We start from the raw sequence: 15833 nt of genomic DNA on the forward strand, positions 1-15833 counted from the left end.
GGGCAGTGGGTAGCTTCTTTTCACTAATTTGCCTTTGCTGACTTTTCTGTTACAAAGATGGAGAAGTCCTTACATAAACAGAGAAAATAAGTTCTTTGCAAATAAAAAGACTGTCATTGTTTTAAGTCAATTTTACAAAAAGATACCTTCCAAAAAAAAAAACAATTCTGATTTTAGGACGATTGTTATAAAGTCAATGTAAAGCAAAGACAATTTGATTAGACTAAGCAAGATATATACAAATTGAATCCTTTAAAAGGAAAACAAAAACTCACTAAGTCAATCACATGGTTTGACAAAATTTTTTCCTTTTTTTAGCTTTTTTGGTTGTCATTAGGAATCCAGCCTGAATTACAAAATACATCTAGAGAAATATTCCTTTCATCATTTTGCTCTGAGATTATAATAATATTTTGTAATTAGAACATTGTATGCAAACAGCATATGATTTTATGTTTGTTTTTAAGTTGACAGACAATTTTTGCTTATGCTATTATTTGCATTAGTCAAATCTACTTTGATGGAAAGCACAAAAATAAGATTTGTTCTGTTATATGTATGAATACAGTAATTTCACTTGATTCTCATTTACTCATTAAAGTATAAAGAAGACCGTCCAGTACACTTAGATTTATCTCTTCCCTGACACCATCCACTTCATAGAAATCATTCCTTTAAAATATTGGCAATCTTTTCTTGCCAATATAATAAATTCCCATTTATCTACCATCGAACAAAGACAAACTGAAATGACCATAGATTTTTAGCAAATAAATAACAACTAAATAAAACTGACATGAAAAATGTATTCAGAATTTCATCCTACTTATATTCATAAAAAGAAAAAAAATGCCCTTGAATAGATTCCAACTCATTGTAACCCCAACGCTCCAGAGCAGAACTGTGCTGGATAGGATTTTTTAATAGCTACAACAACAACAAAAAAAATTTTTTTTTTTTTTACAATCTTACGGAAGTAGATCGCCAGGCCATTAGTGCAATCTGTTTGCGCCACTCAGGGACCTTATATACTCATAGGGTTAAATAAACTAATACTTACCATTATGTTAACTGTAGTTTTGTCTGAAATAGCAAGAAACCGGACACAACCAATAAATTCATCAATTCTAGGGTGATTAAATCAAATCAGGATGTATCCAAATGATAAAACATTATACATTCATTAAAAAGAAGCAGGTAGATTTCCAAGATATATCATTAAGTGAAAAATATAAAGTATAAACCAATATGTATTATTGGTTAAAAAAAAAAATTGTGTAAAAAACAAAAAAGATATACATATTCGCACATATATGCATAAAAATATCTGGAAGGACACCTAAGAAAATAGATGATACTCGAGAGCAGGGCTAGGAGCCAGGATTATTTAGGGTTGAATTTCATATATTAGTTTCTTTCTTTACTATTCAAATTCTATATGCATGCATTTCTTTTATAGTAAGACTTCTAGCTAGGGAATGTCACAAATTTTGACATTCTAGGAAATGTAAAAAAAAATTAGACTTGGTTCAGTCTAATTTTCTATAAATCTTTTACGTTATGTCTTGGAAGGAGTACTAGTTACTCAAGTGCTTTCTAAATCATTAAAGAAAGACTAAATCAAGTTCACTATGGTTTTAATGTCAAGCACATTTTTTGTGTTCTAACTCCTTGGAAAGTAATTATACACACACACATACAGATAATGTTGGGTATATTTGTAAATATACATATACAAAGATAAATACTTGATAACTCTCAGTTAACCAGAACACACCTTTCCCCAAATATTTTGAATCAACATACTTATTTGAAATTAGAAGGATCTTAGTTTTATATCCTTCTATACTCACTTATTTGTACTTTTGTTTTGTTTTGTTTTGTTTTGTTTTGTTTTGTTTTGAAGTGGCATCTCATCTCTGCCCACGTGAAATCTGTGTCTAACCCTGCAATTGCATTACAAATCTTCAGGGGCAGGCACTGTGCCTCACGTGTACTACAGCACCCAGTACATGGCAGCCACTCAGTATTTGTTGAACGCATGATCTCACTGATAAATAACAGAACTGTGTTTACGTTCTCTTCCTCATCACCTGTTCTTGATATGGATCCCCTGAGAGTCAGAGAAAATTCAGAAATCTGAATGGTACATCAGATTCAAGGAAACAAGAACCCAGAGAAGCTAGGAAACCCAGATCATTTGCAGCTGTTTCCTAACTCCTAGAAGAGGCCTCTCCAGGCAAAAAGGAACAGGGCTAGGAAAATGGTTTAGACAAGTGCTCTGATGCTTTTTCTAGAAACATTACTGAGAAATCTGTGTAAGTTTCTTTTTTCTTATATGTTCCAAATATTCTTAAGTAAACCTCAAATTTGTGACCTGAAATAGCAGCTAGTGTTGACTCTGTTTCATTCCATCTGGTATATATGGGCATATATGAATTGTTTGTAAAGGCTTGCTTATAAATAAATTGATTTGCTAGACCATCAGAAGAAACTGGCTTATCGTGCAAATCCTTCCAGTCGTGGCAGACATCTACACCATGATGGATGATACATGCATTTTTTCCTGGTGAGTTGTAGCTAAAAACTACTAACCATGCAGTTGGGATAGCTGAGTCAGGACTGAATATTGTTTTTGTTCCATTCAATTACAATTGACATAGGAAGGTTTTTAAATCAGAATTTCAATACACCCCTGACATTGAAGTGTGGGGAATGTCAGGATGCTGTCAAAAAGAGTTTACTTTATCACTCATGAGGGAAATTGTATTAGTTTCCAACCATTGCCATTGAACTGATTCCAATTCACAGTGACCCTACATGTGTCAGAGTAGATATCCAGAGGATTTTCAATGTCTGATTTTTGGGAAGTAGATTGCCAGGCTCTTCTTCTGAGGTGCCTCTGAGTGGATTTGAGCTGCCAATCTTTTGGTCACCAGGTGAGCACATTAACCATTTGTACCACCCAGGGACTTGTGACACTGCCCTAATAAAGTATCACAAACTGGTTGGCTTAAAACAACAAATTTATTGTCTCATAGTTTCTGGAGGTTAGAAGTCCAAAATCAAGGGGTCGGCAGGGCCGTGCTCTCTTTGAAGGCTGTACGAGAAGACCCTTCCGTATGCCTTCCAGTTTCTGGTAACCCCAGGTGTTCCTTGGTTTGTAGATACATCATTCCAATCTCTGCCATCAACGTCAGCTGAGGTCTTCCCTCTCTGTCTCTCTGTGTATCTTCTCCCCTTTTTGTAAGCATACAAATCATATAGGATTACGACCCACCCTACTCCGGTATGACTTCTTGTTAACTAGTAACATCTTTAAAGACCCAATTTCCAAACAAGTCACATTCACAGGTATTCGGGTTTGGACTTCAACATTTTGGGGGGAACGCAATTCAACCCATAACTGAAGCCAAAGTCATCTGAAAATAACTGGCAAATAGGCAATTTTTTTGAAGAGGAGATTAAGTGTGAATAAAAAACTTTCAAAAAAGGAACAACTGGGTGATGAGTCTAATGGAAACATACACAGGCAGTGAGCACACATGCAAATAAATAAAGAGCAGAAACTTAAAAACCATAAAAATCATTTGCATTTGGGTAGTGCTTTATATAGACAAAGACTTTCTTATACATTGCCTTGTTTGACATTTACGACATCTTCCTGAGGTGATCATAAAGGTCCTATCTCACAGACAAGAAATTTGAGGCTTGGAAGCTTCGGTAATTTTAAAATCCAAGTCTCTACATCAGGGCAACGGCCTTCTTTTCATCTGTGTCTCATATATGTTCTGCTTTTCTTTGGCTATTCTTCGTATTAGTTCTTAGGTGATGTAAATGTTCTGGGATTCCCATTCTTCACAATGTTATCCACAACTTGTTATGATCTACACAGTTGAATGCCTTTGCATAGTCAGTAAAACACAGGTAAACATCCTTCTGTTATTCTCTGCTTTCAACCAGGATACATCTGACATCAGCAATGATATCCCCGGTTCTATGTCCTCTTCTAAATCCAGCTTGAATTTCTGACAGTTCCCTGTCGATATACTGCTGCAGCCGCTTTTGAATGATCTTCAGGGAAATTTTACTTGTGTGTGATATTAATGATATTGTTCGATAATCTCCGTATTCAGGGGGATCACCTTTCTTGGGACTAGGCATAAATATAGGTTCTTATAGTCAGTTGACCAGGCAGCTGTCTTCCAAATTTCTTGACATGCATGTGTGAACATCTCCAGTGCTGCATCTGTTTGTTGAAACATCTCAATTGGTATTCTGTCAGTTCCTGGAGCCTTATTTTTCATCATTCCGATCAGTGCAGCTTGGAATTCTTAGTTCGGTACCATCGGTTCTTGATCATATGCCATCTCTGAAATGGCTGAATGTTGGCCAATTTTTCTTGGTCCAGTGACTCTGTGTATTTCTTCCATCTTCTTTTGATGCTCCCTGCATCGTTCCATATTTTCCCCGTAGAATCCTTCAAAATTGCAACTCAAGGCTTGAATTTTTTCTTCAGTTCTTTCAGTTTGAGAAGATACACAGAGAGAATACCAGAAAGATGCTTACCTATATTTTATTGACTATGCAAAGGCATTCGACTATGTGGATCATAACAAATTATGGATAACACTGAGAAGAATGGGAATTCCAGAACACTTAATTGTTCTCGTGAGGAATGTGTACATAGACAAAGAGGCAGTTGTTCGAATGGAGCACGGGGGTACTACGTGGCTTAAAATTAGGAAAGGTGTGCATCAGGGTTATATTTTTTCTTCATACTTATTCAGTCTGTATGCTGAGCAAATAATCTGAGAAGCTGGACTGTATGAAGAAGAATGTGGCATCAGGATTGGAGGAAGACTTATTAACAGCCTGCATTATGCAGATGACACAACCTTGCTTGCTGGAAGTGAAGAGGACTTGAAGCACTTGGTGATGAAGATTAAAGACCACAGCCTTAGGTATGGATTATACCTCAACATATTATCAGCAGGGACCAGTGCCTTGAGAAGGACATCATCCTTAGTAAAATATAGGGTCAGCAAAAAAGAAGAAGATCCTCAATGAGCTGGACTGACATATTGGCTGCAACAACAGGATCAAGCATAACATTTGTGAGGATGATGCAGGACCAGGCAGCATTTTGTTCTGTAGTACACAGGGTCACTATGAGTCGGAGCTGACTCAACAGCACCTAACAACAACAACAACATGGTATAAGTGGTTAACAAGGTCAGCTTTTAACTGAAAGTTTCGAGGTTCGAGGCCAACCAGAGGAACATCAGAAGAAAGTCCGGACAGTCTACTTCTTTAAAATCATCCACTGACAATCCTATGGCGCACAACTCTACACCAACACACACGGGGTCACCCTGAGTTGGAATCAACTCCTGGTGGTGTTCTTATTACCTTTGATGCTATTCCAAGACTATTCTAATTTTGTTATTCCCAATAAAAATGAAGTGTTATGGCAATCCGTATGGTAGGCATTTTCTCTCCTCCTGTTTTTTCTGAGGTATTCGCTGTCTACAGGGTGATTCTTCTGGACCCCAGTCGCCCATGCTGAGGACTCTGTGTGACTAGGGTGTGGTCAGGAGAGAAAGGCCGCAGTGCCTGTACCTCATACACACGTGACCCTGCACTCCTTTTGCTGAAACAACCATACACGGGACTCCTCTAAGAACTAGGTCGAAGTTTCCAAGCAAAACCAAAGCTGTGTAGGACTTTTTGGTGTACTACTGGCAGTTTTTTTGTTTTGTTTTTTTTAATTTGAATCTGAAGTCCTTCAGAGAGGACGCACATTTACCACAACCCCAGCTGTCTTACACATGGTTGCTTTTTGAATTTGAGATGCCTGTTTGGCCTCTGAGGGCATTTGAATTTATAACTCCTGAAGCAGATCTTTGCTGGGAGGCCTCTGGTGTTTATTCTAAAGCTGCCCTGAATAGGGAATATTGGAAGATGGAAGACGTCCTGACTTTTTCCCAGATCCCATTATGACACATCCCATATGAACCAGACAGTGATTAATACAAGGCCCAAACCAACTTTCCCAAGAGAGGAAGAGAGAGAAGGGAAAGGAGGAGAGAGGGAAGAGTCTCAACATTTCTTTCATCAGTTTAAATGTATGCTAAATTTTTATTAAATTTGATGCTTTTTTAATATCATGTCTTTAAAAATCTACATACCCACCAGTAAAAAAACCCAGTGCCATCAAGTCAATTCCTACTCATAGCGACCCTATAGGACAGAGTAGGATGAAAAAAGACACCCAGAAATTGCTTCCTGATGTGCCTCCTAATCATCATACCTACAGATTTCAACAACTACTTGCCTGTCAGTTTGCTGTACTGTGATGGCCTGTATGTAGATAGAAGCTATGCCCCTGGTCTTTCAAAGACCAGCAGGGTCACCCATGGTGGACAGGTTTCAGCAGAGCTTCCAAATGAAGACAGGCTAGGAAGAAAGGCCCAGTGATCTACTTCTGAAAATCAGCCAGTGAAAACCCTGTGGATCCCAACAGAACATTGTCCGATATAGAGCAAGAGGTTGAGCCCCCTATGTTGGAAGGCACTAAACAATGACTACAACAATAAACTCTAACATGCCAACAATCTTGAAGATCGCACAGTACTGGGCAACGTTCATTCTGCTGTGCCTAAGGTCAACCATGAGTTGAAGCCGACTTGGTGGCAGCTAATAACAACAGATCTCAAACCTCGCTCTGTCACTGTGTATTGCAAAATGCTGCCTTCTCTGATGGTCGAAGGGGCTGTATGAGCAACAGGAGAGAGACCTGTTAAGTGACCCAACCCTCCTAGCCACAGGAGCTTATAAAAACAAAATAAATAAGTGAATAAACAGGCCATACATGCATTCATACATTTGTAATGTATTCAGGGTTAGAAATCCAGTCAAAGTTAATTGCTAAGCAAATTAACAAACTAACTGAATTTTCTGGAAATTGTTATTTAGTATAGTAACATGATTCAGTGTGTTAAATACAAGCTATTGCTGACCCTAGAAGAACTTTTATTTAAGAAGGGAGGAAATTATGCCTCAGAGCGTTCATTTTTTAAGCTCTCTGCCACCTGTTTGGGTGAAAGCCTGTATAAAGGCCGGTAATCACCATTATCACTAATTATCTGTCACTAGAAATCTTTTTTCAGTTTACCATTAGCATTAACTTTGAAGTAAGAAGCAGGCTTATTAAATCCTAGAGTAGATTTTCATTCTCTATAGATATGTGGTTTACACTACACTTTTGATATTCTAATGTGGACTCTACGACCAAAAATACGGCATCCAAGCTAAGGGCACCTCTCTGTGAACTGAACTGCCAGTTCAGTCCTCAGGCTTGAGGTCTGTAAGATCTGGGCTCACTTAGATTCTAGCTGGATGGCCAATTACCAGGTGTCTTAGTCAGGATTCTCTAGAGAAACAGAACCAATAGTGGCACATTGATTAAGAGCTATGGCTGCTAACCAAAAGGTCAGCCATTTGAATCCACCCTCTGCTCCTTGGAAAAACCCTATAGGGCAGTTCTATTCTGTCCTATAGGGTCACTATGAATCCGAATCAACTTGACAGCAACGGGTTTGATTTTTTTTGGTTTTACATACACATGTGTATATATAGAGAGAGAGATTTACTTCAGATGATCAGCTCACACAATTGTGGGAGCTAGCAAGTCCAGAATTCATAGGTCAGGTAAGAGGTTGGAGACTTCTGTTGGCTCACTGGATTGTGGGGGCTGGCAAGTCCAAAATCTGTAGGTCAGGCAGAAGGCTGGAGACTTTTGTAGGCTTTCATCTCAAGATTCATAAGTCAGGTGACAGGAAGAGTGCAGAGTAGAAAAAATGAAGGAATTTGGCCAAAATATCTATTTATAATCTGAAGGCCAAGCACACCTTAAGGAACTCCCCTTTCAACTGATTGATTGCATTAGATTACATTATGGAAGGTGATTCCCTTACATGCATTAGATTACATTATGGAACAGCAACTAGTCTGTTATTGTGTGCCATCGAGTCAGGGGTGGGTTATCCAATAGCATTTAAAGCCCTTGACAGTCTGATGCTGACCTATATTTCCAGTCTCTTCACCGTATTGTCCCCTACGTGAACATTGGACTAGAGCAAATTCAGACTATATAATGATCCCCGAGCCTCAAATTCTAATTAACCTTGATAATTTACTGAATATATATATATTTATATATTCAGTAGATATACATATAAACACACTTATATGTATACACTTAAAATGTATAAACATATTTTTTTAATATATATGAAATATATCTGTTATATATACATATATATACACACACACATATATATACTCTGGGAAAAAGAAAAAATATATTTATGTTGTTAGGTGCTGTTGAGTTGGTTCTGATTCATAGCAACCCTACATACAACAAAAAGAAACACTGCCTGGTCCTGTGCCATCCTCACAATCATTGTTATGCTTGAGCCCATTGTTGTACCCACTGTGTCAGTGCATTTCATTGAGGGTCTTCCTCTTTTCTGCTGACCCTCTGTTTTACCAAGCATGATATCTTTCCCCAGCAATTGGTCCCTCCTGATAGCACGTCCAAAGTATGTGAGAAGAAGTCTCATCATTCTTGCTTCTAAGGAGCATTCTGTCTGTACTTTTTCCCAGACAAATTTGTTTGTTCTTCTGGCAGTCCATGGTATAGTCAATATTCTTCGCCAACACCGTAATTCAAAGGTGTTGATTCTTCTTCAATCTTCCATATTCATTGTCCAATTTTCACACACACATGAAGCAACTGAAAATATCATGGCTTGGGTGAGATGCATCTTAGTCCTCAAAGTAATATTTTTGCCTTTTAACACTTTAAAGAGGTCTTTTGCAGCAGACTTGCCCAATGTAATACATTGTTTGATTTCTTGGCTGCTGTTTCCAAGGGCATTGATTTGGATACAAGTAAAATGAAATCCTTGACTATGTCAATATTTTCTGTTTATCCTGATGTTGCTTATTGGTCCAGCTATGAGGATTTTTGTTTATGTTGAGGTACAATCCATACTGAAGTAACTGTATCTTTGTTCATGTCATTTCCTCTTCCTGTAGTTAATTTCTTTCATATTGTACCCATACTTTAACTCTGTGGTAAATGTATTTTGGGAAATGTGTCTGCCCAAATTCCTTTTCCTGGGAAAGCAGAAATTGCTTGAAATGTGGCTTGTCCAAATTGAGATGTGCCGTAAGTGTAAAATGTACACCAGAATTTGATAATTTAGTATGAAAATATGGATGTACGTGTCTCATTAACCTTTTTACATATTAATTACAAGTTGAAATGATAATATCATGGATGTATTGGGTTAAATAAAAGACACCATTAAAATTAATTTCGCTTGTTTCTTTTAGGTTTTAAATGTCACTGCAAGAAAAGTTTAAATTACATATGTGTCTTGCTGTCGAATAGCTCTACTATGGAAATTAGCCTTCTCTGCTGCACAGACTGAAGCCCTGGTGGCACAGTGGTTAAGCATTTGGCTGCTAACCAAAAGGTCAACAGCTCAATTCCACCAGCCGCTTCTTAGAAACCCTGTGGAGCAGTTCTACTCTGTCCTGTAGAGTCGCTATGAGTCGAAATCGACTGCAATGGCTTTTTGTTGTTGTTGTTGTTATTGCACAGATTATCTCATAGAATCAAGATAGAAAATACATTCAGGCCACTCAGGAAACTGGAAGAAGGAACTAGAAAGCTCTCTGGAATAAAGATATATGTTCTGTCTTTTTCCTTCTTCTTCCCTCTCTCACTAGTCTCTGGTCTCTGACTTGCTACATGCTGGCTTAATATCTCTCTCTTCCTCATTCACTCCTGTTCCAATCAGTTGTGGTTAGGAGGGTGGGGTTGTGTACCTTACTGGGTAATTCACCAGAAGCGATAGGAACAGGTTCTCAGAAAGAGGGCACAGGCAGGTCAGACAAATTGACTGACATGTTTGCCTCAGCAAGTAAAATGTGTAAATGCTGTGTGGGCTTGGCAGCTGCCAACATTCCCCAGTTTTTACACTTAATAGACTATTTTTGCTTTGAGGTCTTCATAGAGCCTCTGTGTTCAATAACTAACAAATTTAATCTGAGGGTATATTATTTAACTCAAGTCATCACTAATGAAAACATGTAACTAATCTTTCTTTCTGGGGCTTGTACCAGTGCCCAGAAATAGCTTCCCTGGCAAGCCTTGGATTTCCAACAATGTATCATGGACTTAATGCATATTCACACAACATCAGATTTAGCTAGGCTTATCAAATCATACCCAGAAATTATTTGAGGGTAAAAAGATAATAAGTGGGAGATATAACCCCAAATGTAATTCTCCTGTAGAGCCAGAGGAGTCCCTGGGCGGTGCAAATGGTTAACATAATTGGCTGCTAACTAAAAGAGTGGCAGCGCTAGTCCACCCAGAGGTGCCTCAAAAGGAAGTCTTGGCGATATACTTCCAAAAAATCAGCCATCGAAAATGCTGTGGAACACAGTTCTACTTTGACATACATGAGGTCGTACTTTCACATACCCTATTTAATTTATTCTTAGAGCTGTCGTCTCAGAAACATTATAATCTGCTTCATTAACAAAAGAGGAACTTAAGACCCAGAGAGTTTTAGTGCCTGAGGAAGCAGATCTCCGATGAAACTGGTGGTTTTGGGGGTGTCTAATTATGGTAAGCTGCTTACTTTAACTGTGAACTGTGAAATATAGAATTCTGTGTATTGACTCTCAGGGTGAATTTTGATTTGGACTTGAAATTATAGCTAAAACTATGTCCAGCTCACTCCTATATGTCCTGTAGAACACAATTCAAATGTCACCTCCTCCAGGAAGGCCTCCCTGTCCTCCCCAGGCAGGGTCAGGTCTACCTAGACTAGGCTCTCAATGTCTGATACCTTTTGTAGACAGCACTTTCCACAGTTATCTTCTATGGGATTTTTTTGTGAAATTATTTGATTTTTTGTGTGTGGCATTATTTGATTATCTTGGTCAGAAAGCATTCTACCACCGTATTCCTGGATCTTAGGACACAGTTAAAAAAAAAAAAAAAAAGTTGCCATCAAGTTGATTCCAACTCATAGCGATCCTACAGGACAGAGTAGAACTGACCCATAGGGTTTCCAAAGAGGACTAGCGAATTTGAACTGCTGACCTTTTTGGTTAGCAGCCAAGCCCTTAACCACTGTGCCACCAGGGCTCCTAGGACACAGCAGGCATTAAAAAAAAAAAAAAATTATTTTTTCATTGAATTGATGAGTAAAGGAACAAATGAAATGGATTTTTTTTGAGCTTAAAGTCCTAGAAGACCATCAAAGAAAAAGGAAGAATAATTCAATGAATTGTTGATTAATCAATAAAAACATAAAAGCAAACCCAATGCCATCCAGTTTATTCCAACTTATAGTGACCCTATAGGACAGAGTAGAACTGTCTCATAGTGTTTCCAAGGCTGTGAATTTTTACAGAAGCAGATCGCTACATCTTTCTCCTGGGGAGCGCCTGGTGGGTTTGAACCTCCAACATTTTGGTTAGCAGCTGAGCGCTTTAACCATTGCACCACCGGATTATTATTGAATTAATCAAAATCAATCAGCAGATTGATGTGTACATGTCACAAGAATTCAGAAGAATTTGTAAAATTTAAATAAATATAGCAAACAGAAGTCAAACAGTTAGTACTCACAGCGACCCTATAGGACAAAGTAGAACTGCCCCATAGAGTTTCCAAGGAGCGCCTGGTGGATTTGAACTGCCAACCCTTCGGTTAGCAGCCATAGCACTTAACCACTATGCCATGGGGGTTTCCATTAGTACTATAGCTACATTATTTTTATATTCACATATATGCGCTAAAAGCAAAGCCAAAATCAAACCTGTTGCCGTCAAATCCATTGTGACTCCTAGCAGCCCTATAGGACAGAGCAGAACTGCCCCATAGAGTTTCCAAGGAGCGCCTGGTATCATCCATTTTGAATCAGACAATCACGTAGTCTACTATGCCAGGAATGACAAACTGAAGAAGCATGGCATCAGGTTCATCATCGAAAACAACATTTCGAGTACAACTTTGCCGGTGATAGTCGAATTGCCCACCATTTGGTTAGCAGCTGTAGCACTTAATTACTCTGCCATCATATGCACTGAAAGACCATTTAAAAATATTTAAGATATTTATCCATAAATTTGGACATATTATTAAAAACTTAACTCATTTTATGCTTTATAAATATCTAGGTTAAATGCTATACGTCATTAATTTTTCCTCTTTAATAGCCTGGATATCCTATATTTAAGAAAAAATCACTTGTTTCGTATTATCTACAGCAATGTATTTTACTAGACTGATACTGAGCAGAGAAGAAAATTCCTAGGAAGTTTCAGAAATAAAAATAGTATTAGCATATATGGATTAAATTCACAAGGAACTTTATCTTACCCCCTATTTAGAAAAGTTTTATAGGCCAGCAAGACATTTAACTTCCACGCGTCTGTCAGTTTGTCGTACCGGGTGGGGGCTTGTGTGTTGCTGTGATGCTGGAAGGTATGCCATGGTATTCAAATACCAGCAGGGTCACCCATGGTGGACACGTTTTAGCTCAGCTTCCAGACTAAGACTAGGAAAAAGGACCTGGCGGTCTCCTTCTGAAAAAAAATTAGCCAGTGTAAATCTTATGAATATCAGCAGAACATTGTGTGATATAGTGCTGGAAGATGAGCCTCTCAGGTTGTAAGGCACTCAAAAGACAACTGGGGAAGAGCTGCCTCCTCAAAGTAGAGTCAACCTTAATGATGCAGATGGAATCAAGCCTTCAGGGTCTTCACTTGCTGATGTAGCACAACTCAAAAAGAGAAACAGCTGCAAACATCCATTAATAATTGGAACGTGGAATGTATGAAGTAAGAATCTAGGGAAATTAGAAATCATAAAAAATGAAATGGAACGCATAAACACTGATATCTTAGGAATTAATGAACTGAAATGAACTGGTATCATCCATTTTGAATCAGACCATCATGTGGTCTACTATGCCGGCAATGACAAACTGAAGAATGGCATCAGGTTCATCATCAAAAAGAACATTTCAAGTACAACTCTGCCAGTGACAGGGTAATATCCACATGCCTACGAGGAACACTAGTTAATACGACTATTATTCAAATTTATCCACCAACCACTAAGGCCAAAGATGATGAAATTGAAGATGTTTATCAGCTTCTGCAGTCTGAAATTGATCAAACATGCAGTCAGGATGCATTGATAATTGCTGGTAATTAGAATGTGAAACTTGGAAACAAATAAGAAGGATGGGTAGTTGGAAAATATGACCTTGGTGATAGAAATGATGCTCGAGAGCACATGATAGAATTTTGCAAGACCAGTGACTTTTTCATTGCAAATATGCTTTTTCTTTCTTTTTTTTTTTGAGTTGCAAAGCCTTTAATAACCATGTTTGCATTTTTTTTACAATGTGCATAATTTCATAGCTGTTGTTAATTAACATTTCAATCCTTGCAAACTCATCTGCCTTCTGATTTAGTCTTGATGCATGTATCTACATTAATAAAATTAAAGAATAGCAACAGCTTATCTAATCTTTCCTTACGTTCCTTCATGATCCACAAGATGCATGTGACAGTTTTTTAAATAATTTTTATTGTACTTTAAGTGAAAGTTTACAAATCAAGTCAGTCTCTCACATATAAACTTCTATACACCTTACTACATACTCCCAATTACTCTCCCCCTAATGAGACAGTCCGTCCCCTCCTTCCAGTCTCTCTTTCGTGACCATTTTGCCAGCTTCTAACCCCCTCTACCCTCTCATCTCCCCTCCAGACAGGACATGCCAGCATAATCTCAAGTGCCCACCTGATGAAAGTAGCTCACTCCTCATTAGCATCTCTCTCCAATCCATGTCTGAAGAGTTGGCTTCAGGAATGGTTCCTGTTCTGGGACAACAGAAGGTTTGGGGACCATGACTGCCGGGGTCCTTCTAGTCTCAGTCAGACTATTAAGTCTGGTCTTTTTATGAGTAATTTGGGGTCTGCATCCCACTGTTCTCCTGCTCCCTCAGGGGTTCTCTGTTGTGTTCCCTGTCAGGGCAGTCATTGGTTGTGGCTGGGCACCAGCATGTGACAGTTTTTTATGAACGTTTTTAATCGTGCTTTAAGTGAAAATTTACAGCTCAGCATGGGGCAGTTTTTTAAAGGACTAAAAGAGATTGAAATTGAGACTCTATTTGTAAAGCTGCATAAAAGCAATATTTCTAAGAAAAAATTTCAACTAAAGGTCACACACTTCACGAAAACAAAATTATTAATTCAGGCAATCTCCACTTCAGCCATTTGGCTTTCTGTTCCTTTTTAAATTTTATATTGCCCAACAAAGAGTGGCCGTCTCACTTGGAGATGACTGAACCATTGGAAGCATCGTATGCCTACACAATTGGGATTCTGCCTGAGATCAATTTATTTTGAGATAGTCTTTTATTACATTGTTACCTAATATTGTGGAGTAACTGTATTATTCAATTTAAGTCTGAGTTATTTCTTTCATTACGAACTGAATACATTGGAGATGCATTTGTTAACCAAGACTTTAGATTCTTTTCTACCAGCATTTCTTTTAAGCAAACTGAAAAATGTTGTGGGTGTAATATCAAATAGTACACACGTTATTAATCATCAGGCCTTAGAAGAAAGGCAGTACTTTGCTCCTGCTTCTGTAAAAAATTCCTTGTTTGAAGGGGAAAGAATGGAAGCATGACCTTTCACTTATTTACTACTCCCTTAATATGAAAAAGAGGCAAAAGTGAGCTGAAGAATGAAAACTCCACAGTTAAACTCCACAACCTTGAATGTACTGAGTGAGATTGTGGTTCCGATGATGGTTTCTCCATGCCACCCATGCTCTAATGCCTTGCGGATCACTGACAACCCTCTTTGCATAAGCTATAGCTTGAGTGATAGCATCTTGCAGCAAAATATTGCAAGATATGCCACATGCATTAACTGCTCTTGGGGCTTTACCATCATTACACCAGTAGCGGCTGTTGATCTGAAAAATCCCATAATCAGTGCTTTTGTCTCCAGGATCGTAGTTTGTAGCTCGGATGTTGTAACTACTCTCCCATTTGGCCAAACACACCCAGTTTGCCAGGCTGATTCCCTCGAAGACATCCATTCCATATTGTTTCAGAGTTCTGGCCAACTTGAAGCTTTCAAAGACCTTGCTCTGGGGCTCAGGAAGAGTTGAGACGTTGCATTGTTTCCAAAACAGAAATGTTCTCCTTTTGAATTCGAGCAACTCGAAAAGTTGGCAGTTCCAAAGCACCTGGAGGCGTCTTGGAAGAGAGACCTGGTGATTTGCTTCCAAAAGGTCACACCATAAAAACCCTGTGAAGTGCAATTCTACTCTGCACACCCGAGGTCACCATGGGTTGAAATTGGCTTGATTGCAACTGGTTCGGTTTCAGTTTGTGTAATCAGTACACAGACTAACATATAGAATATTTCCAGCAATCCAGAAGTCTCACTCATATACCCCTCCCAATCAACACTTTTCCAAAGGTAACCATTATTTTGGCCTCTAGCGCCATAAAGGGCGGTTCTACTCTCCTGTACAGTTGCTATGAGTCGGAATAAACTCAACCGTGATGGGTTTTTTTTTAATCCCCATATACTAATTTTGCTGTTTTAGGCTTCATAAAAAAAGAGTCAGAGAGCATGTTTCTCAGCATCTGGCTCACCTCACTCAGCATTATGTCTCTGAGATTCATCCATGTGTTGTCACT

The 15833-nt window shown here is 38.4% G+C and overlaps 1 protein-coding gene across 1 annotated transcript; it reads right to left on the minus strand.

Moving 5' to 3' along the window:
- Positions 1-14878: 14878 nt before the first annotated feature.
- Positions 14879-15223, minus strand: LOC100666803 (lysozyme C-like). The gene has a single exon (XM_010586359.1). It carries the CDS (start codon positions 15221-15223, stop codon positions 14879-14881), a length of 345 nt encoding a protein of 114 aa, XP_010584661.1.
- Between the last annotated feature and the right edge of the window lie 610 nt (positions 15224-15833).

This window comes from Loxodonta africana, chromosome 6 (genome assembly GCF_030014295.1).
Source record: "Loxodonta africana isolate mLoxAfr1 chromosome 6, mLoxAfr1.hap2, whole genome shotgun sequence".
NCBI classification, from domain to species: domain Eukaryota; kingdom Metazoa; phylum Chordata; class Mammalia; order Proboscidea; family Elephantidae; genus Loxodonta; species Loxodonta africana.

Bases quoted from the DNA above. Each gene is read 5' to 3' on its own strand.
- LOC100666803 (XM_010586359.1), bottom strand. From the start codon at position 15,223: ATGGATGTCTTCGAGGGAATCAGCCTGGCAAACTGGGTGTGTTTGGCC.